This window comes from Andrena cerasifolii, chromosome 11 (assembly GCF_050908995.1).
Source record: "Andrena cerasifolii isolate SP2316 chromosome 11, iyAndCera1_principal, whole genome shotgun sequence".
NCBI lineage: Eukaryota > Metazoa > Arthropoda > Insecta > Hymenoptera > Andrenidae > Andrena > Andrena cerasifolii.
In genome coordinates this window covers 1,357,380-1,380,167 of record NC_135128.1, presented here as the reverse complement: position 1 = coordinate 1,380,167, position 22,788 = coordinate 1,357,380, and the positions used below count along the sequence as shown (strand labels likewise).

The window sequence follows — 22,788 nt, the reverse complement described above, 5'->3', positions numbered from 1 at the left end:
TCAATGATGCACCCAGTGACTTGTTCATCAAAACCTAGTTTGCGTTTACTTTAGTTTAGTCTAATTTTGTTTTATAGTAGCATTTTCAAAGACGCATTCACATCGTTCTGCCTCCATTTTCCTTCTTTCTGTTTAATTCCGAACATTTTTCTGCAGAAAAACAAAGAAGAAAAAACTAAGGACATTAATTATAGGAAAAAATTAGAAAAAAATTGACCGGTACTGTACGACTACAAGGTGGCCGGTACTGCACGACAAGCGCGTAAGAATACAAAGCAAATTGCAAAACTGGGGCATTTATGTATACCTAATAGTCTCAAAATAATGTAGATAATATGACAGTATTATTTAATTACTTGAAAAATAAGAAATTAGCTCTGAAAAATAACTTTTGTCGTACGGATAACCAGCGTAAACGTGAAACATCTTAAAACTTTGGGAATACTGTAGAAAAAAGAACGTCGTCGGAATAAGTTGCTCAGGACTATACTATTTATTTACTTCACCATCGATAATGCAATTAACTAACATTAGAAGTGAGATCTAACTTTGGCCGGCACTGCAGGACTTTTTCCTATAAGGTAAAGGACCCAATTACCGACACTTTAAGTGTTGACTCTGACATTACTTATAGTTTTGTACTTATAGACTGAAGGTATATGTTGTTCTTGTTATTTATTATTGTTTAACATTTTTCTTGATGAAACAAATTTGCTGGATCTTAAAACTTCGATTTTTATATGTAAAATCATCAATTTCAAAACTATACTTCGGGATCTATTAGTGACACCCTTAAAATATATTTGACTGAATTACTGACACCCCAATTACTGCCAGCTCACCTAATACTGTTTATCTCATTTTAAGGTTAGGTCGTCTCATGTACATGAGCAACTACTGCTATGACAGTAACACCAAAATGCTTGAAACGCTTGTACCAATCACTGTCAACCAATTAATAAATAAACAGACTTAATGAATCGTTGAATTCCGATCGTTATTACTTTCTACGATGCTTATATTATCTAAAACATTATATTTTGTTACGTTAATAGCTTAAATATTACAATTACAGCATTTTGTTTAACGTTTTGTTTTCTCTTTTGCTAGTAAGGAAGTCATCGTTTTGACTCTCATAATATCCGCTTAAAATGTTTGATCGTTTCAACCAAATTAACGAAGAAAAAATTGAGTGCTGTTTTTTATATCGTATAAATCACAGTTTCAATTGTATGCTATTTCTTTACGTATCATTTTACAAAATTTATTCGTTATTTTAAGTAACAGCTTAGGGTGGCAGTAATTGGGTCCTTTACCCTACAAGCTGGTTTCTAACCTCGTTCGAGAATGTACTTGTAAACCAGCGGCCATGGCCGTGATGGAAACACCGGTTCCCGTAAGATCACCGAAGTTAAACATCACGGGGCGGCGTACTGGGGAAAGATGGGTGACCATCATCTGTCTCCCGGTGCGTCGCTGCTGCTGGGACCCGAAGGAGAGAGGAGGGAAGAAGGAAAAATGACTATCGTTCGTTGGGCAATATAAGCGAAATGCTTGAAACGCCATCCTGTGTGTTAGAAACACACAGGAAAACAAAAAATACAAATACAAATACAAAAAATATAGTTGTAAGAGTACTTTGAAGTTTGGAAGAATCGAATCTCGCAAAAGTAGTATTCGAACACTGAAAGACAAAAGACAAATCACACAATTGCACAGAATAGAAAACTACTGGTTAAAGTAGTCACAAAAGGTTCGAATCTACTTGTTCAGTGTTCGATTGTACTTGAAAGTACCTACTTAGGTAGCGCTAAGGCCGCGTCCAGATCTGAACTGAACCCCGAACCGAACGCCACTTGAGACTCCCTAGTGCCACGTTTCTACGTGTGGAACGTAAATTTCTAGCTATCTTCGCCAGTTTAGACAGAGTCTCGTGGCTCGCCACAGCTAGAGATTGAAGGACAGAGAGTGTTTAGAGTAATGCAGACGTAAGGTTTGCCTGCCATATGACACCAAGGAAGGGACCTCGGGAGCCTCGACCAAAGGAAAGTCAAGCTCGCCGCGATGTTCGGGCTGTTCCCAGCCCATGTCGGTAAAGTCACGACGTATCAAAGAAATGGCTCACGTGCTACTGTCGTCCTCGCCATTGAGAGGGTTAAGTAGTTAGAAGGACAATACGACAATACGGCCATAAACCGTCTCCTTCGCGTCTTTACACGTACGCTGACATTAACTCACCCAATAAATGTCGCGACACACGTTACCATGTTGTTGTGCCCTGCGTTATGGCTCGCAAGGCTGGTAGGGGATCTGGCGTAATCGTGGGTTCGGGAGTGATTAAAGGATAAGAATCCACCGGGTGAACTATACCAAGTTAGTTTAAACTCAAAGACTAAGTCTTTATTCCAAAACAACTAAACTAGACTGAGGTGTACAAGTAGGTTTTAGCCGTGTTACCCGGTTGAGGGTGGGATCTCGAGTCTGCCGATTTGCGGAGTCAAATCGGATTTTGTGTCGCTATCGGGCGTGGTGCCGTCGCTTTGCGTTACCATATCTGGTCACTCTCGCATTTTTGCTGATTTTGTAGATTCGCGGTTGCCTTGCGACTGACTTAGCTTAGAAAGCATTCTTGGGTAATATAATATGTATAATGTATAATAGCGTGTATAATACGTGTGCTTAGGCGTTGCCTGGGCACAACAATGTTATGAATGAGAAAATATAGCGTTTCATTTAAAACAATTAAGTTGGCCCTGAATTCTCACCCATTTCTTCACTTGCAGAAAAAGTATCTACACTAAATAATGTGCCACTCCGTGTCAAACAACTTTCGTAAGAACAATTTTTCAATACCATCAGTCCCTTACGAAATATTCCACCATTTTCAGTTGAAACGGACACACTCTACAATATAGGTACTACATAAAGGACAACCATTATTGGACTTCATACAATTGAATATTATGAATACTCAAATGTGGAAACTTTTAGTTAATTATTCCGATTCTAGTTGTTGTAATATTTCAATATTCTACATTTGTTCCATCAAGTTCAATTTCTTGGAGGCTTTCGAGACATTCGGCAAATACAATAAATTTCCAGTGTTTATCACCTACTTGTCTTGCTCCTTCTAATTACTTAAGGGGGCCGTCTCATTTTTGTTGTGGTCCGAATCGATCGAAGCGTCCCCAGTAAACAAGCGCGCCCTAATGAGACTACTGCGGTCGATAAAAAGAACTTGTACAGAAATGACATTTTCAGGTACTCTGGGTAGACGATTTTTTTACACAAAATGTCGGTTTATACAGCCACCGAGCCGGGCTGTCCTTGTCGTGCCGAGCCTCTATGGGAAGCTTATGGAGGCGAGGGGCCGCCGAGCTCGGTGGGAACTCGGCGACTCCTCGTTGCCCCCTGGGCCCGGGCTCGGTGGCCGCGCTCATTGAGACGATGGGCCGGACGGGCCGAGTCCGTGCCCTGTCGAATTGCAACATTGTTGGATTTTATGCTCCCAACACGTAGGGTAAATTCCGGAGACGCGGTCGATCTAATATAAAATGACTATTAAAACTAATATAGATATTACTTATTTTATCAGAATAACTCTATATGTTCAGAATTTTATGCTGATTCAGAAAAACTGATCGATATTTGCTTTAAGACAATATTTACTGTAAATCGTATTGAAAACTGAAGTCATGACATCTGGCCACCTCTCCCGAGGTGCCGGGAGAAATGGTTTTCGTCGTTGGCACACACCACTCACATAATTATTCATGCAAAATTAACAAAGTATAAAGTAAAATTATTTATGAGTGAATATAACTACACATTCATTGATATTTAATTTGTTTACGCTAAATAAGTAAAGAACACATGAAAGAAAAAGTGAACTACCTACTGGCGATTAGTAAGGCAAATGAATACAAAAGTAAATAAATAAACTAAATAAACAAAAATAATAATAAATTAATAAAAAATAAAAAATTAATAAAAAAAATCATAACTCGACCATCTCATCTTTCTGCAGCGAGAGATGGTATTCTCGTTAGAAAGGAGGTTAGATGTAACTTCAATTTACTTTTTATCTATATATACAGGGTCTGCGTTTTATCCTGCAACCCGCGCTAGCGTGAACTTATAAAATGGCAACAGCGCCTCACGGGCGCATCCCACTACACCATGCACCGTCCCGGCGTTCGGAGAGCTGCCAGGGACCGCTGGACAGCAGTGATGCCCGAGCCTCGAGAATTTTGAGATGGTCTCTTTCATATTAACGTCGCAAAGAGCTATTCAGAATTTCCCGGCCCGGGTTGAAAAATTTGGGGCGTTTTTCGTATAACTTTTAAACTACAAAAGATATCGGAATGCAATTTGCACCGAAAAATGAAGAAAAATTATTCCATTTTAACGCTGGATAATTTTAAATATGTTACGTTCACTTAATTTTTTTCTATCAATTTTTTAACCATAATTGTTGTAAAAAGCTTTTGCAAACTGTTTATTTGATACTGTATTTAATGCTGCTTTTAAATTTCATGGTGTTGGTAGACAATAGGCTAGTAGTTTCTGTAACATAACTTTCAGAAATTGAGAAATTAAATTTTTATTCAATTATGTGTTAGTTCTGCAGACCTCAGAATCTATTGTTCTGGTTTTCTTTTTTATGATTTTATCCTTAATGCAGTGCATATCTAAATCAAACGTAGGGGGTAACTAATGGGACGTGTCTTTGATTGTCTGTATGTTTTAGCTACTCAACGCCACGCCTATACCGGCTTCCGTTAATGTCATTTTTTGAAACGATGCGCCATTATTGTGGCTTTTACACGCAGGTGGTGAAAAATCACTCCGTACAAGGGTATAGCGCCGCGGTCAACCTTGTCGTAGCTAAAATTTTTGAAATTGAGTCGGGTACGAGATCAGTCGACATTATTTTCAAACCTCATTACAGTAATCTGGTGTGCGAGTGGTAAACCGATCATAAAAGCGGAGCGCGCTGCTCGATTACCTGGACCGGGAAATTCCCAATAGCCCTTTGCGACGTTAATTTGAAAGAGACCATCCTAAAATTTTCGGAGCATGGTTGTAGTGGAATGCGTCCGTGAGGCGCTGTTGTCATTTTACAAGTTCGCGCTGGCGCGGGTTGCAGGGTAAAACGCTGACCCTGTGTATAAAAGTCAAAAAATGTATGTATGTATGTATGTTTGTTCGGCAAAGGCTTCTATACCACCAGACTGATAGTGATGCGGTTTTCACCGTTTTATACAGCATTTCTCCAGAACGCTTTTGGTGTATGGAACATTTATATATGGCAAAAGGAAGCCGAGCAGTGACGATTTTAGTGAAGCACGAGCTGTGCCGAATTTAGTGAAGCATTTCTCGAGAATGCTCTACAGCGTGGTGGGGAGTCTTGGGACCGGCGGTCGCTTCTTTTTTGCCGAAGACGAGGGCGAGACGCATCGAGAGCGAGACAGAGGGATGGAAAGCCGAGCGAGGTAGTGCGAGATGGACGACGTAGGCAGGGTTTTCGGGAAATCCCTACCGTAGTATAGGGGGAACATGCGCGTAGCCAGGTCCGGCTTAACTAAAGTTTTAGTAACTAAATTTATTATTGACCTGAATATTTACAATAATGAAATTGCGTTAACTAAGAGAATTCTTTAGTTTATTTATTATTTAGTTAATAATTTTGTATTCATTTGCCTTGCTAATCGCCAGTAAGTAGTTCACTTTTTTATGTGATCTTTACTTGTTTAGCGTAAACAAATTAAATATCAATGAGTCTGTAGTTGTATTCACTCATAAATAATTTTACTTTATTAGTTTTAATAGCCATTTTATAAGGGGTCGACCGCGTCTCTCGGATTTACCCTACGTGTTGGGAGCATAAAATCCAGCAGCGTTGCACTTCGTCGTCTCAACGAGCGGCCACCGAGCCCAGGCCCAGCGGGCAACGAGGAGCCGCCGAGTTTCCACCGAGATCGGCGGCTCCTGGCCGTCTATAAGCTTATAGTAAACCGACCTTAATTGCCACATGTTCTCTCTGTCTCTGACGCACTGATGCCACAGAGTTCTCTCTTATTATTGAGAAGTCTTGAAGGAATAAGGCACAAGAGCTGCGTCTAGCGTCAGAGCATCGCTAAACGTAGCAATAATGAAAGATAGAGAGGTCCGGGAGTGTAAGAAGGAAAGATGGAAAGATACCAAAGCTGACACAATTTGAACTATCATTATTAACCATATTACACATCAAATTTGTTTGCAGAATTGAAAGCCCGTTTCGTTCAAAGTAGTCCAATTGAAATTATTTTCTGCCAATTTAATCGGCCGAATCACCATATTGATACAATGAAAAATTAAGAATTTGTTTCTCCATAATCGATGATACATCTCCGAGCAACTCCAGGCGGCAGGTTACACGGGTGAGCGATACAATGTCGCTCGGCTCGGGCTTCGGGCAAGAGTGAAGGCCTTCGATTAAAAAAATTATTTGTGGCCAGCGGATGAATTCCCGTCGATTAAACTGATTCATCCGTGGTGTTTCAAATAAAAATAACTCTGGGTTATTTTTATTCAACGACAAATAAAGATAAAGTCTCTTTAATTTGATAGTTTATTTGAATAATTTAATATAATACCCAACTGTGGATGAAACAATACTAATTTGCGTATCAATATCCCTTCTAAACTTCGTAATTCTTAGTATCTTCTCTGATTCTATGCAATATTTATATTTATTTCTGAAAAAAATGTTATGATATGATTGTTCAATGATTGTTTATTTGTTTGCTTTAATAGAACGTAAAACTGTCACATTTTCTATCGTATCAGCATGAACGTTTCAGTAACATACTGCTGAGATTTTCCAGAGGAAAATGAATTTAAACACGATATAAATCGGATTAATTTTAAACGATTTTATTCAGCTTCGATCCTCTGTTTGTTTGCATGTTTGTATGTTTGATGTATGTATGTATGGTTCAAATCTGGCAACTCAAATTTAATCCACTTCCAACTATCCACTTGTCTTGAAACTTTATAGGCGTGCGCAGTTTGGATGACAATACAATATTTAAAAAAAAATTGACCCCTAGGGGATGAAAAAATGACCCAGTCATCAATAAATATAATCCATAACGACAAATCCTAACGACTTGAAATTAGCCACTCGCGTTCTTTACGAAAACGACAAAAAGCCGCTGCGTTCGGGACGCTAGTTGCATCGCGATTTCTTAGAGCATATACATAGAGCAGGCCTGTTCAGGGATTTGCTCGCACGAGTAGCCGCGTATTGCTCTTCGCTCTCGGAGGCACCGAGCCAGGCCAAACAGCGAAAGGCCTTATTGGTGGGGGAATCTGTGAACGCCACTATCCCCACTCTTTTACGGTTGCCACTCTTGCCGTCGCTCTTGCCTTCGCTCGCAACCACCCACTACTGCTCTTTGAGAGCAAAAGCAAAAGCGCAAAAGTTGGACAGGCCTGGTAAAGAGTATATACGCTCTAAGATAGACATGGAGGTCTCATTAAGAGCCCGAAACTGTCGCCAACCGTTGTTTAGATTGCGAGAGAGAAAGATTTCGTGCAATAGAGAAAAGACATCGTGTGAGCGAGAGAAATATAGACTCACAATCGCCCGTAATGCGCATGCGCCGATAACGCCGGCGCGGAAAGAGAAAGACAAGAGATGAAATTAGATTTAATTTAAAGATTAAATTGGGATGATAAGTGCGAGATACAGGAATCGTATACAGTATTTCCTCGTTACGGGCTCGGTTTGGTGTACACGATACGGACTTTTCGCTATCCCCACCACTTCTGTCTCACTCTTGTCCGGCGAAGGCGAGAGCGAGATGGAACGAGAACGAGCGAGAGGCACTGAAAGTGAGCAAGGACGGTATGAGACAGACGACGCGTTGATGTTTTGTCTCGCTCCGTCTTTTGGACGCCTGACATTCTGTCCTTTGCATTCGCGACGGGCGTGCGCGATGGTCGCAAGCGCATACCGTGAGCCGGGCCTGCGTCAAGATTTTGCGCAGCGGTTTTCGTGCTCACGGTAAGCGCTTGCGACCATCGCGCTGTGATGCCAGATCGGGGACGGGTTCCCTCGAGAATTTCCCCCACCTCGCGCATACTACGCCGGAGCAGCGTATCCGTGAGCTCGGCGCTTCGGAGTCCAACTCACGGACACGCAGCTCCGGCGTAGTGTGCGCGAGGTGGGGGAAATTCTCGAGGGAACCCGTCCCCGATCTGGAATCACAGCCATCGCGTACGCTCGCCGCGCACGCAGTGTTCCATCTCGCTCCCCCCTTCGGCTAGAAAGAAGCGAGAAACGAACACTCGGAATTAGGGCTCTGTTCACGATACGGGCTCTACGCCGGTCCCGACCAGCGAGCCGCTAACGAGGAAATACTGTATAAATCGCTGGTCTTAATCATGAAGGACAGGCGTGGGAATTAAGTGAACGCAGCGGCCGATTTTCAGAGGCAACACCTCCTTCCTCCCGCCGCGTGTCTTGACTCCCGCGGCGGCCAAGGTGCTTTGAACGCTACAGGCCCGTACCACGTGAACCGCGCGTGACGCGTTGACAAAACAAAAACGCATCGAATATCGTGCTGTCTGGGACAATGTGGAAACCTATCGATACAATGTCGCCCCAATGCGCCACGCGCGGTTCATATGGTACGGGCCTGAGGCGCTCCAAGCACCCAGACCGCCGCGGGGGCCAAGACGCGAGGCAGGAGAAAGGAGGCGTTGGCTCTGAAAATCGGCCGCCGCGTTCACTTAATTCCCAAGCCTGATGTAGGTAATAATTAACGTACACACAATTAATATTAACAATAAAGTTTATTTATGTGCTTGCGTACAATTTATATTGAAGTTTACATGCATATATACACTTAGACTGGCGGACAAAAATTGAAATAAAGAATGAATTATATGTTTATCAAAAAAATGAAGATGATACACATGCTGAACGTTTATTTGATCATAATTATTTGTCGACCGATTCTTCGTTGATAAATTTAAAAAATAGAGGCAGACTACGCTTTCCACCAAACAGTGTAATCGCAATATCATCTTTTTGGAAATTATTCCAACACAGTTTAGTAGCAGTGTACAAAACTTGTTCATCAATTCCGCAGAAAGCCAGCCACTTCTGGCGAGGTTCCTTGTGTTTCGGAAATCTATTTAGAAGGAATGAAATTGATATTACATTTGCAATATGAACAAATATCGTACAAAAAATGAACCTACACTTATCACATACTTGTCTGCACGACATACTTTAATTAATTTAATTTATTAAATATTACATATATTCACTTTTGAATAATAGGAAGCCGATTTATCTCGGTTACCACACAGCACGCAATATCCGTTTGGCATTCTTTAATTTCAACTAAGTATACAGTATTTCCTCGTTGAGGGCTCGCTGGTCGAGACCGGCGATGAGCCCGTATCGTGAACAGAGCTCTAATTACGAGCGATCGTTTCTCGCTTCTTTCTGGCCGAAGAGGGGAGCGAGATGGAATACTTTGCGTGCGCGACGGGCGCGAGCATTCAGATGGAATCGTGACTGCTCGACGCATGCGCGCCACGGTCAGATGGCCAGGCACGGCACGAGCGTTCTTTACGCCCTAGGCAAACTTGTCATAATACATTTATTTGAGATTATTGATGACCTTACTCCAAACTTTTATTCGTAGTTTAAAACAGTTGCAGTCCAAATTATAGAATTTCATTTAAAAGTTTATTTTCAAGAATGCCAACAATGAAAAAAACATTTTGCGCCCCTTGTCAACCTTACGCCCTAGGCAGTTGCCTAATTTTTCTAAACTCATAAATAATCTGAAATAAATGTATTATAATAAAGGACGCAATTTGAGAAGTTCGCCTATTGCGCAAAAAAGACTTGAGCCGGGCCTGCGTCAAGATTTTACGAAAGCGGTTTTCGTACTTACGGTAAGCGCTCGCGACCATCGCGCACGCGAAGGACGGAGTGTCAGGCGTCTGAAAAACGGAGCGAGACAAAATATCAACGCGACGTCTGTTTCGTACCGTCCTCGCTCGCTTTCAGTGCCTCTCACTCGCTCTCGCCTTCGCCGGACATGAGTGATACAGAATTGGTGGGGATAGCGAAAAGTCCACAACGTGTACACCAATCCGAGCCCTCAACGAGACAATACTGTAACCGTTTTTCAAAAGATAACTACGAGCGTTTTTTTGTTAAACAACAATAATCATAGCAACCGCAGATCTTCGCCGGCGATATCGGTGCATGCGCATTAGGGCGGAACGGAAAATTTAAATTTGCTTTTTCAGTTGACCTGGGTGCGGGATAGTTGTCTTTTGATTAATCAAACACAACTGTAAAAATATTTTGGAAAAATACCTGCCGACATGAATATTTTTCCAAAAATTTTTTTACAGTTGTGTTTGGTTAATCAAAAGACAACTATCCCGCACCCAGGCCAACTGATAATTCGAATTTAAATTTTCGCCTATATAGTATCGCTCCGCCCTATTATACGTAGTAGTAGCAGCAGTTTTCGCGAATATCTCGGAAACGAAGGTCGAGCGGCAGTAACATGTATAGGAAAAAGTAGTTCAGAATCATGTTCCCGACAACATATTTCAAAATCGTCAAAATCGGTAAGGAAACAACTGTTCTGCATAATTACCGTATATTCTATAGAAATGTAGTTTTGTCCGAGTTTTTAAGCTGCTAACATTATTTATACCTCAACTTGTGGGTCCAATGTGTAAAAGACATTGAGCTCTAAACAAACTGGAGAGTGAATAGCAGTGGGAAGAAGTAGAGGCGACAACGGTCCGAGGGAAATAGAAGATAACGGGTGAAGCTATCCTTCTTCCTATTGTCCCTATTACTCAGTACTATGTGTGTTATGTACGTATGTTGTGCGCGGTGACTTCACTCACATGCACTATAGATCCGTAGCCTGTTGTAAGACAGATAGGTTCACCCGTTATCTTCCCTCTTTCTAGGATCGGCCGCCATTGGTCTGTTCACTCTCCAGTTAGTATAGAGCTCAATGGTAAAAGATACCACAATGGTGAATTTAAGTTCATATAAACATACGCCAGGTGTAATCTTATTTCCGAGTTGCATCTTCCGTGAGTTTCGAAAACTTAATTCCGCGAGCAAAGATAACATAGGTAGATATGAGTTTGCTAAGTACTATCTGTACGATTTGCAGAACTTGTAAATTGTGCAGTTCTTATCTCGTGTTCAGTCAAGCATATGCATTTCTATCGTAAGTCGGTGCTACTATATGTATAACGCGATGGTTTACGTGAGAAGTGAAAATGATGGATTGAAGCAGTAAAATGGCATACATGCATCTCATCTGTAGACAGTTTTCGCCCTTCGAACTTGAATACTGTCATGTTTTGGGTAATAATTCAGACTGCACACGTGGAATAAAGATATATTTAATGTAGATGTATACGAATGATTACTGGGCTGCACACACCACGTTGCGCTCAGCCTTCTCGTGTACGCTACCACTTCCTGCGCATGTGCATTCATCATTGTGTTGAATAAAATTGCCAGCAAATCTTAAGTAGTAATCTCATTAGTAGTGACAGAAATTTTTTAACTAATCAGACAGTCGATGAAATGACGTTACAAGCTTGCATTCAAGCTAGAAGTGGATATTTTGAGCATTTCCGTTGAAGGCAGGCAAGTACACTCCTCACATTAATTAAAGGGTCACCTCTAGGAACCCGAAAAATAGGGGCAAGTTCACATGGTCATAACTCCGGCAAAAATAGTTATATTAATATTTTGAAAATATCGTTTGAAAGCGTGGAATCTCTACTTTCAGCTGCTTTTGTCAGATTTTAGCTGTATTGCTTTTCGGTAAAGTTATAGCGACAGAAAGAGCACTTGGTCAATTTTTAAAAAATTTTTTCAACTTGCGGAAGATCCACGGGGAGTATAATAGCTCTTTGAAATATAGCGTAAACTTGTTTTCAATAAATTATAACTGTTGAACTAACAAACAGATAAAAATGAGCTTTTGGACGCTTAATGTGGAGACATAAGAGTACCTAATAAAAATTATTTCAGTTAAGAGAAGCAAATTTTTTACCATTTATTCTGCAATTGTTCTTAGCAAATGCAATTTTATAATAGCAGGGCACTATTGAAAAACTTGAAAAAATGAGGATATACGTACGTAGTCCTATTTGTCCATTTTATGGACAAGTTTTCAGAAATATAGACACTTTAAAATTGGCCACATGAAAATTAATTGAATGTAATTCTTATACAGAATTCTAATAAATGTTAAGTATTTTCAAAAAAAAAATGAAAGAAGAATACTTTTAGCGTTTTTCATACCCAATATAACACGGTATATTAATATTTGGTGTTCGCAATATTTTCCGTGAAACGGAGGCGACCTTCAGTTTTTTAAATGGAACGCTATGGGAAAGTGGGGCAAAAACCGGGTATCATAGTTTTTCTAAGATAAGAGTTGCGATATGCACCCAACGTATGGTGTTACATTCGGGTGGACTTCACGACGGTATGGGGTCAATCGCAGCGCAAGGCCCGTCGTAGTTTTTCATATAGAAAAGATTAAAATTTTCGAGTTGAAAAGTTCCAGTGTTGCGTTGGTGAATTGCCTTTTTTATACCACTTGGATTTAAGAAATCTGTTACGGTAAGTACTGCGTTGTATTGTATAGTCTTTACACAGCATTTTTACGTTTTACCCGGCTCTTTATCGCATGTTGAAGTGAAAATATTTAATGTTTAGTAAATCACCTCATTTGGGGCAAAACCGGGTATTTGAGTATCGGGCAAAATCGAGTACCCTTACTTTCTATGTATGGCGTAAATGTCTTATAGAAGCTAATTTCTAATCTTTAAAGAATCCAATAATAATCTTGATTATATGTGTAGATCGCGGATGGGCTCATGAGATTTGCACAAATATTGAGGAGAGTGACGAGACCTTTATTTGTGATTTTTGTGCACTAGATAAATTAAAATAAATTTATGTACAAATTAATATTTGTTAAAATATCTTTCTTTATGGTTTCCAAAATAATACTAATAATGGTTTTATAATTATATCATATTTTATGCGTTTTTTAATAGGTACCCCATACCCACACCCATAGGGTAAAACCGGGTACTTGCATACTTCCGAGAAAACTTGTTTTCCTCTGAGGCAAATAATTTTTTCAAGTAAGAACACTCATTTTCTGATTCTGTAAGGTCCAATTAAGATTTCTAGCGGTGTCTAGAGTTTATTTTGCAGTCTGACTTTATGCTAGCAGGAAAAATACATTAAGCACCCGGTTATGCCCCACTTTCCCCTGTACAGGGTGTCCGCGGGAAGACTGAACAGCTGGATATCTCGTAACGTATTGGAGAAAACAAAAATTGTATGGAATTGTATTAGCAAATTTATTAGCCGGGACAGATCGTATTATGACCAATCGGAATTGCATCCCTCCCAAGCGGCTGCCCTCTTCACAGCAATACCTCCTCCCCAATGTCCACCTTCCCTCGCACGGAATACGTCAACGCATGCTTTTGTTTTGATATTGGAGCGCGTGTTTATATTCGAGAGATAAGGGTTCTATTCGATTTTTTAGGGAGAACCACACATCGACAGCGAGCTACCCCTTTTCATCCCGTGTCTCTTCACGAGGCGTATTGACGGTGAATAATACTTTTTAATTACTATATTTGTGGCATCTTTCTCGCGTGCGTCGGAACAAAAGCGGACTCAGAGCCAGGCGAAAATTCATTCGCTCTTTACGATCGGTAATTTATTATTTCCCCAAGAACATTTCGACAACATTTGTTTGCCAAATTTCTAAAAGCCAATAAAGAGTGTGGTGACATTGTTCAATCTGAGTTTATCCGTATATTGCTCTGTCGGTGGGTAGTGCGTACGATAAATTCAGACCCGTACTATGTATAGTGCCTCTACGAGCTATAGTGACTTAGGTGCGAGGCCACTTCGCGGGGTCTTAACCGATATCCTGCTGGGTATGGGCCGCTAAATGTGACCTCTTGCAGGACTGTGTTTAGAGAAGACCAGGACAAAACCGGGGCCCTAAAGATTAAGTGTTACAATTTCGATTTTAATAAAATAAAAAAGAAATTGATTATCATTATTAAAAGACATCAATTAAGCTTTGCTACTGGCTATTAAAAATTGTCTCAGTATCAGCACATATTAAATACAAATCCATTGTAGTAAGGTATATGTACAGCATTAGAACAGTTGTAATATAAATTATTTTATATTAACAACTTATTTTAAAATAAAATCACTGCATGCTTCAGGTAATTTTGGAGATTTTACCCTTTAGGACCCCGGTTTTGTCCTTGTCTTCCCTAAACACAGTCCTGCAAGAGGGAGTAGGGGGCATGTTTGGGGGCCCGTACCCAGCAGGGTATCGATTAAGACCCCACTGAGTGACCTCACACCTAAGTCACTATAGCTCGTAGAGGCACTATACCGTTGCCTACCACCGACTCGCGGACAATCTGCCCATAAACCACGACCCTGGCGAAACACTCCGGCCGATGAGTCCGGTTAGTTTTTGGTAACCAGATGTGACATTTTCCACCTCTATTTCATCAGGAGGGAGAGGGGTCCTAGCTATATAGCAGTTGTGACGGAAAAGAATTGTTCAGCCTTTGGGCCTGCCACTTCTGGCGTAGACCTTTAGCAGGTAGGTATCTGTTTCAACAGGCAATGCCCAACACGTGCCACCCGTGGCGCGAACAAGACCACCCCCGGTGTTTGCTATTCCAGCGGGTTTTCTTCCAGTGAAAATCAGTAAATTTGCAAGCGCAATATCTCGAAAACCAATGGAAATAAGGTGTAAACGCACTATCAAGTGAACTTAAAAAAAAATAGTTCCATTTAGAAATCCGAACTTGACCATCGTATATTTTAAAATAATAATCGAAAAAAATCGTCTCGGCTAATAAATTTGCCCCCTCGAACCATGCAATTCCATATAATTTTTTTTTCTCCAATACGTTAGGAGATATCCAGCTGTTCAGTCTTCCCGCGGGCACTCTGTATAAACGGAATAAATAGTACCATAATTTCCACCAAGGTGTAGTACAAGACACTAAGAATTCATAAACCAAACTAATAGTTGGAGATTTGAAATACATATTCAATGTGATAGATATAATTCCGAATACTTTCAAATTTACATTAGCGTCAACATAAAAGTGTTGCTCTTTGTATCAAGAAGCTAAGCCTCTATCGGTAGAAAAAATAAAATCATCTTTGGAAAAAGTCTAAATAAGAATTACAGAGTTGCTGCCTGAGAGTTTCTTCGTTTAGTGTTGGCTCTTCTTCTTAGAATTAGTTAATTTTCAGGTACCTCGGTGGTACTCATTATTAAGATGTTATTAAATGTTTGCGCGACCTTCTGTACGAATATTTGCAGTTCCCGATCACGAGCCGAAACACTCGTTATTTACCGAATAAACGCATAGTGTGGAAATATACGCGAATACGTTGGCGAACAGTTTGTCGAATGCGAAATGTGTGTATCCGCCATTACATCTTTATAAGTGCTTCATGCTTCCTGCGAATCTTATATCTACCTTTCTATTTACAGGTGCACACTCATTCCTTGTTTCTCATTCTTGTTCATCTCCACCTACATTTTAATCTTTCACTCATATAATCACTTTTACCGCTTTTCATGAGTAGTACTCTAAGTTACTTGTAAAGCTTACTCTAGCCTTTTGTTTGTTCGTTCTTCTGCTCGCTCTGTTGTGTCTAGTTGTAACCTGCTGCTGGACTATTTCACATTAAACTGATTATTTTTTGCCTTGGACGTCAACGATTTTTATGAAATTCAGATATAATGTAGTCCCCGTGAAATTAGGAGGAGGTTAAGTCATCATTTTGATGGTATCGAATTTGTTTAAAAAATACAGGCGGCCAAAGTTTATAACTTATGGCCATTTTCATGAAAACGCCCTCTACGAATGAAATTTCTTTCTAAAACTATCAGTCGCGGGAAGATGCCTCACCTTTTATTGTAATCCAGAAAGATTGGCCTTTCTGAATATCTGTAGACCGAAAATATTGTTTTTACGCGTTGAATTCATCCCCGGAGTGAGTGTGATGCAAATTTAATTTATATGGAAACAATTATTTTAATATGTAACAAAAAAAAATTAACTATAGAGGGTGATAACATAAAATCGGAACGAAAAACAGACACGGGACTTTAACAGGAGTTTTATGTGGACCTTAGACTATAAGATATTCAAAGCCTTTGTTAAGAAAAATATTTTGCAACAAAGGAAAATGAGATTTACCGTAGGTATTGAAATCTTTGCCTCGCTCAAGTGATAGGGTAAAGCGGAACACCCGCTTGAAGACCATGTAAACGTACAAAATCTTTATTTTTATGATTTAAAAAGTATTCATTTATGTTAAAAACTATAAATATATGTTTTAGGTATAACTATTACAAATAAAATATAACAAATATATATATTATACACATAAGAAAAAATATTTTACCAGATAACATACAAATTACTGAAAATAATCAAATACACGTGGATTTTTACACGAATAATGAATATCAACACGTGAATGGAGAATTTTTTAGTTTTTAGTGCATTTCAAATAAAATTGTTTAACTTAACAATTTTCTTGTATATTTTTTTATTATTTACTTTTTATTGTCTAAGTTTTTACTTGTGACTATATGCTGATTTCATGCCGATTGAATTGATTTGATTTGTGGTTACAGGCTGTATATATTCTTGTATATTTTTTTATTATTTACTTTTTATTGATTTCAAGTCGTTTGGATTTGTGGTTATGGGTTATATTTACTGATGACTGGGTCATTTTCTCACCCCTCCCGTTTTTTTTCTCATAATTTTGTATTGTCATAACTACGCACGCCTGTAAAGTTTCAAGACAATTGGATTGGTGGAAGTGAGTTAAATGCATGTTCCGTTTTACCCCTCGCAAAAGTGTTCCGTTTCACCCCATATGCAGTAATTTAGTAAACACTTAATATTTACACTTCAGCGTGAGGTAAAGAACTGGGTAAAACGTCAAAATGTAGCGTAAGGACTATACAGGGTGTCCCACTAAGGAGTGGACAGCGCGATATCTCTTAAAGTATTGTCGATAAAAATATAAAAAAAATAGGGAATTGCATGGTTCGAGGGGGCCCATTTATTAGCGCGAACGAATTTTGTTTTCGATTATTATTTTAAAAGATACGATGGTCAAGTTCGGTTTTTCAAATGGAACTATTTTTTTTGAAGACCTGAGTTGATAGTGCGTTCCAAGACAAATTCAATAAGCTTTAATGTATACACTTTATTTCCACTGGTTTTTAAGATATTGCGCTTGCAAATTTACTGATTTTCACTGGAAGAAAACCCTCTGGAATAGGAAGGACCGGGGTCGGTCTTACTGGCGCTACGGGTGGCATTGCCTGTTGAAACTGATACCTACCTGCCAAAGGTCTACGACAGGGTTCGCAGGCCCAAAAGCTGGACAATTCTTTTCCGTCAGAAATGCTACTTAGGTAGGTACATCTGCGGTATCGAGAAGCGCATCGTTACTATTATTTCGCACTTGCTTCTACGCTCGGATGGCCGGTTCTTTCGGGAGGGATGCAAGTTGGATTGGTTAGGTTAGGAGGAGTGAAAGTTGCTAGACTAAATTTCAACCATAGGGAGCAGATTGTGTCAAAAGAAAAGAATTGTCCAGCCTTTGGGCCTGCCATTTCTGGCGTAGACCTTTGGCAGGTAAGTATCCATTTCAACAGGCAGTGCCACCCGTGGCGCCAGTAAGACCGCCCCCGGTTTTTGCCATTCCAGAGGGGTTTCTTGCAGTGAAAATCAGTAAATTGGCAAGCGCAATATCTTAAAAACCGGTGGAAATAAAGTGTATACATTAAAGCTTATTGAATTTGTCTTGGAACGCACTATCAACTCAGGTGTTCAAAAAAAATAGTTCCATTTGAAAAACCGAACTTGACCATCGTATCTTTTAAAATAATAATCGAAAACAAAATTCGTTCGCGCTAATAAATGGGCCCCCTCGAACCATGCAATTCCCTATTTTTTTTATATTTTTATCGACAATACTTTAAGAGATATCGCGCTGTCCACTCCTTAGTGGGACACCCTGTAGAATCCAACGGTATTCTTGCTGTTATATATTTTCTAATTCCCAGTGAAGAAAAGTGGTCGAAATTACAACACAATATCGAAACTTCGATACCTACCGGAAATGTTTACAACACTGTGAATCGAAAAGTAACGTATGCACGGATCTGTGGTCTGTCACGAAATGCTGTGCGGACCGTTTGGTCCCATGTCACGTGATACCAACTCATTCGCAGCTCTCATCTAAGAGAAACATCGATGTTCTGTTTTACCCACTCGTTCCGCTTTACCTTACTCTCCCCTGCAACACGATGCGGTAAAGTCATCACTATTACTATTATTACACTATCTTCTGTATACACCATATATACCAGATATACTAAATATAAGTACTACGGTATATTATCTTTTCTAGTATCGATGAGATAAAGCATCAGGCATTCTGTAACTGAAAATACCGTCCATTATCCACCCTGATACAACAAAATAGCGGTATAACTGGATACCCTTGTTTGAAACAATACACGTGCCCCAAACATATAACACATTCGTTTTTTCTTAATTTCTCATCTAAAATTAATAATAACTCATCTAAAATTAATAACAACATCTCATATAAAATTAATAACTACCCTTTCACTCGATTCCGCATTTAACATAAAACAATCTTTTACCTAAACAATAGTCTTTCACCCAAATAATCGGACGTACTCATCCTGAAACAATGGGCATGCGCCAAACATGTACATATGTACATACATATATAACACATTCCTTTACTCTTACACAATTTTCTGATCTAAATTGTCCCCCGTTCAAATTTCTCTTCACCCCAACAAGACCCACCCACCCCACGCTTTCAATACCAATTCCTGCAGTCTGAAACCGAAATAGCACCCTCGACAAGAAATCCTCTTCAAAAACACTCGACCCCCAAACTCCTCGCCTGAAATCCGAATTCAGCCCCGTTGCGAATTCGACCTTCGTCCTCCCTTCGTCCCCCTTAGTCATTCCCACACTGACGGAATCTTTAGGACCTGGCGTCGATTCCCCGTAAATTGATAAATCGATTCACGGGGTCTTGGGTCTTTGACACGCGCCAGTAAACACGCCTATCCGCGGCGTTATTCTTTCGCGTTACGTTTAGCCAACGGACGAAAGCGGGCGCGTCTACGCGGAGATGACGTACGCGGGTCGCACCAGCGCACGCGCCACCCGCGTGTGTACTTAAGTGGGTGTGCACGCGTGTGTTTGAAAGAGTTTCACGGAGAAAGGGAAGCACGACGCATGCTTCCTTCCTTAATGTCGGGCAGCCTGAAGGATCCGAGTGGTGCACGGTGTTCAGTGGCTCGCGTTGGATTCATGGTGATCGTTCTGACCGGCTCGTGGATCGTTTGCGATCTGTGAATCACGGGTGGACCGCGTACCGAAGTTGTCCCAACTGCCAACCACGGCACCCCGTGCGAGTGACGACTCCGTCTTGAATCGCGCTGCTCGTGGCATAGTGCAAACTCGCCCCAAGAACGTTTTCTTTTTTACTTCTTTTTCTTGGCCCTTTGACACTAGTTCTTTTTAACCGCGCAGAGAACGTTTCGTGAGTACAACTTTTATGCACGGTGTTTTTGCACGTTTGAATAAGAAATTGGTTGTGTAATGAGGGAAGACAGGGGTGCCCAATGTTGATGGTTCGAAACGGTTGTGCTTTGAACGGGAAACGAAAAGGGAATTTTTTATTCTTCTTGCGTGTTGAAATTTTGACTCTTGCATATGATGTTGGTCGATGCTGATTCGTGATCTTTGATGGTCGTTGAGATCGCTGCATGCTGATTATGCGCGTCTGACTGAGGGGGTGAGAAAGGAGACTGCTTCGTTAAGTTTGTTTTTATGTTTTTGTATTCAAGTCGAGACTTTGGCTTTTCATTGAATACTTGTTACTTTACGATAGGATTTTCTGCATAGTGTCACTGCATGTTAAATGGTAATTTCATGTAAGTCGTTTAAAAAATTGTCACTATATTGACTAACTTTAAGGAAACTGTTCGGAACGGGAAAAAAGTGAGTGTTTGTAAAAATGACAGTATGAAATTTGATTTATAATATTCGTGCGTTGCTGCCACTAAGTTTTTTGCATTCTGGCTAAAAATTGTGACGAATAAAGAAATAGCGATTTAATCGTGTGTATGGACTTCCTGTTTTTGTTATTCAATTTGCTTTTAAAATGAGTTTTGAGAATAGATTAATTAAGAAGAACATAATTTGTGAGCGATAAGTTTTGTAACTATAAATTTGAAAAAATATGTTGGCTTTATGTTTCAACTCTTTGGAATTACCTGCAATGATATTGCAACTACTTATTCAGAATGCACCATGAAACATTGTAGTGCAACGAAAGAAATTTATTAAATAGTTACTGTGTTTTCGTTAAAGTGACATTTCATCACATTATGCTAATGTTTAATTTTAATTGAAGAATAAAATAACGAATGTGTTGTAAATAGCAATCAACTTGTTATAAACGTAAAGACATACACTACATAAAGTATAAAAAACATTAGTCCTAGAATGCCTCTTTAAATATTTTTCAATATGTTTCATGGTGCATTAAAAACATGATTTTACTCTCTGTGTCTTGTTGCCAAACGAGAATATCTCTTCGCAATTTATGTTCAATGTAAATTTCGATGTATATTAAAACTATTAAATAATTATTACAACGGTAATTAATGATTTTTTTTCTCCTTTTGAGCGATATTCGATTAACATGGAAAATGAAGATATAGTAAATGCTTATATTTAACTTTGAATTTCAAAACTAATAAAAATGTGGAGGGTATAAAAAGGATCAGTCAATATACGATATATATTTCAAGAATAGTTATAAATCTGGATCAAAAACCTGTCTTAAATTTTTCGCACGAAAATTTCTATATTGTGCATTTAACATCATAAGTCAACGTTGCCCATTTGAAGCACCCTTCTTTTGCCATTCAATACCTATACTGAACATGTTCATTAATTCTTCTAACAAGGGGAGGACACCATGTGGTAGACACCGATTTTGATGAGCCTTGGCATGACGGATCTATGTCGAAAATAAGGAAATAGGTGTTCGAGCGTTTCTGCCAATGGGGCTTAATAATACAGATATTTACATGGAAATTATTAAAATATCATAGTGGCCGTGGGGATTTAATGAGTAAAAATCCCACACTACCCTGGCGCCCCCAGGGGATTCCCCTCTAAAGGAAGCGGGATATCTTTTGAAGATTTCCCCAAGTTAAAAAAGATAATTTATAAAAAAATTTATAAACTTTTCTTTTAACGTGGAGACATCTTCAAAGGACTCCGACCCCTCCAGAAGGGAATCTCCCGCGGGCGCCAGGGTAGTGTGGGATTTCTACCCACTAAAACCCCACGGCCACTAGGAAATTTTTAATAATTTACATGTAAATATCTCTATTATTAAGGCCCATTGGCAGAAACGCTCGGACACCTATTTACTTATTTTTTACATAGATCCAACGTTCCAAGGCTCATCAAAATCGGTGTCTATCATATGGTGTCCTCCCCTTGTAAGTCGAAAGTATATGGTTTCATATTTTTTAAATCGTATCATTAAACTTAATTTTGCAATTGTTTATCTACAAACTTTTCGTGAACAAAGCATTTATACATACAAAAATTTTACATTCAACAAAATCCAAAAGATCTGATATATGTAGATCACATCATAGAAGTGACATTTTTAATACGATACAATTATTATCTGATATTTTGACTAATTAACATATTTGATAAACGGATATCATTCAGTTTTATTTGAATAACAATGTCTTGTTAGCTTATACACTATTGGTTTCTTGTACGTTTCAAAATATACGCACAGCCACGTACTGCATCCAAAAATAAAAAGATTCTTCTGAGAAAAATGAATCGACATGGTACAATTAGGATTTATCATATAACACTTGGTTTCTGCTACCGCAATTTCGAAATTCAGTTGTAGGCGTGCGTCATTATTCTGCCTAGCATGGTTTTTGTAGACCAGTGAAAGGAGAAAAAAAAATAGGGAAAGAAAAGCTACACTATTTTTTAATTTTTATTTTTTAAAGATTTTACGTGATTTACAGACTCTTTCGAAGTTTGTAATAAATTTAAAGATATAAAGGTGGACGTAATTTTGTTTAAACGAAAGGATATATTTTTTAACATCTAGCATGAAAGCTAGAAATCCGTGTGCTTATGTCGGAGGACAATAGGAAATTCAGCATTATTTGTAAAGTCATCATGGCCTTTATATTATTAATACTTCTTATTGTCGAATGTTTCCTTTGTGTAAATGCAAGGTAAGAGGTCTCTAGTCGAATTACATAAGAGCTATGATTCATCAGCCTAATTGAGATAAAAATATTGTAAAAAGGCTAGGCCTTTTACAAAAAGGCTGATTTTAAACGCACCCTTTGACATACACAATGCCACGTAACGCTATAACGTTCAAGGTCACTCGAGGTCAGAAACGGAAAACAATAAAGGGGACCTGCTAGATACTAAAACAGGGTTCCAACAAACCTTTGAGGCCTTATCAGTTGTTTAACTTCGTGTCCAATATGTACAAGG

General features: G+C 39.3%; 1 protein-coding gene across 4 annotated transcripts in view; it reads left to right on the top strand.

The window, feature by feature from the left end:
* Nkcc (sodium potassium chloride cotransporter) overlaps positions 1–22,788 on the top strand; it is a 146,658-nt gene that overhangs the window by 32,226 nt on the left and 91,644 nt on the right. Inside the window, exon 1 of one of the 4 annotated variants that reach the window (XM_076822746.1) lies at positions 19,420–19,765. The exons of 2 other annotated variants lie outside the window; for them this stretch is intronic. Coding sequence is in view for 1 of the 2 variants with exons in the window: in XM_076822745.1 (XP_076678860.1) it covers positions 20,140–20,159 (20 nt within the window). In the remaining variant the exon portion in view is untranslated. Of the gene's footprint in view, positions 1–19,419; positions 19,766–20,049; positions 20,160–22,788 lie in introns of those variants that run through there. One more of the 4 variants, XM_076822745.1, reaches the window with a different exon arrangement.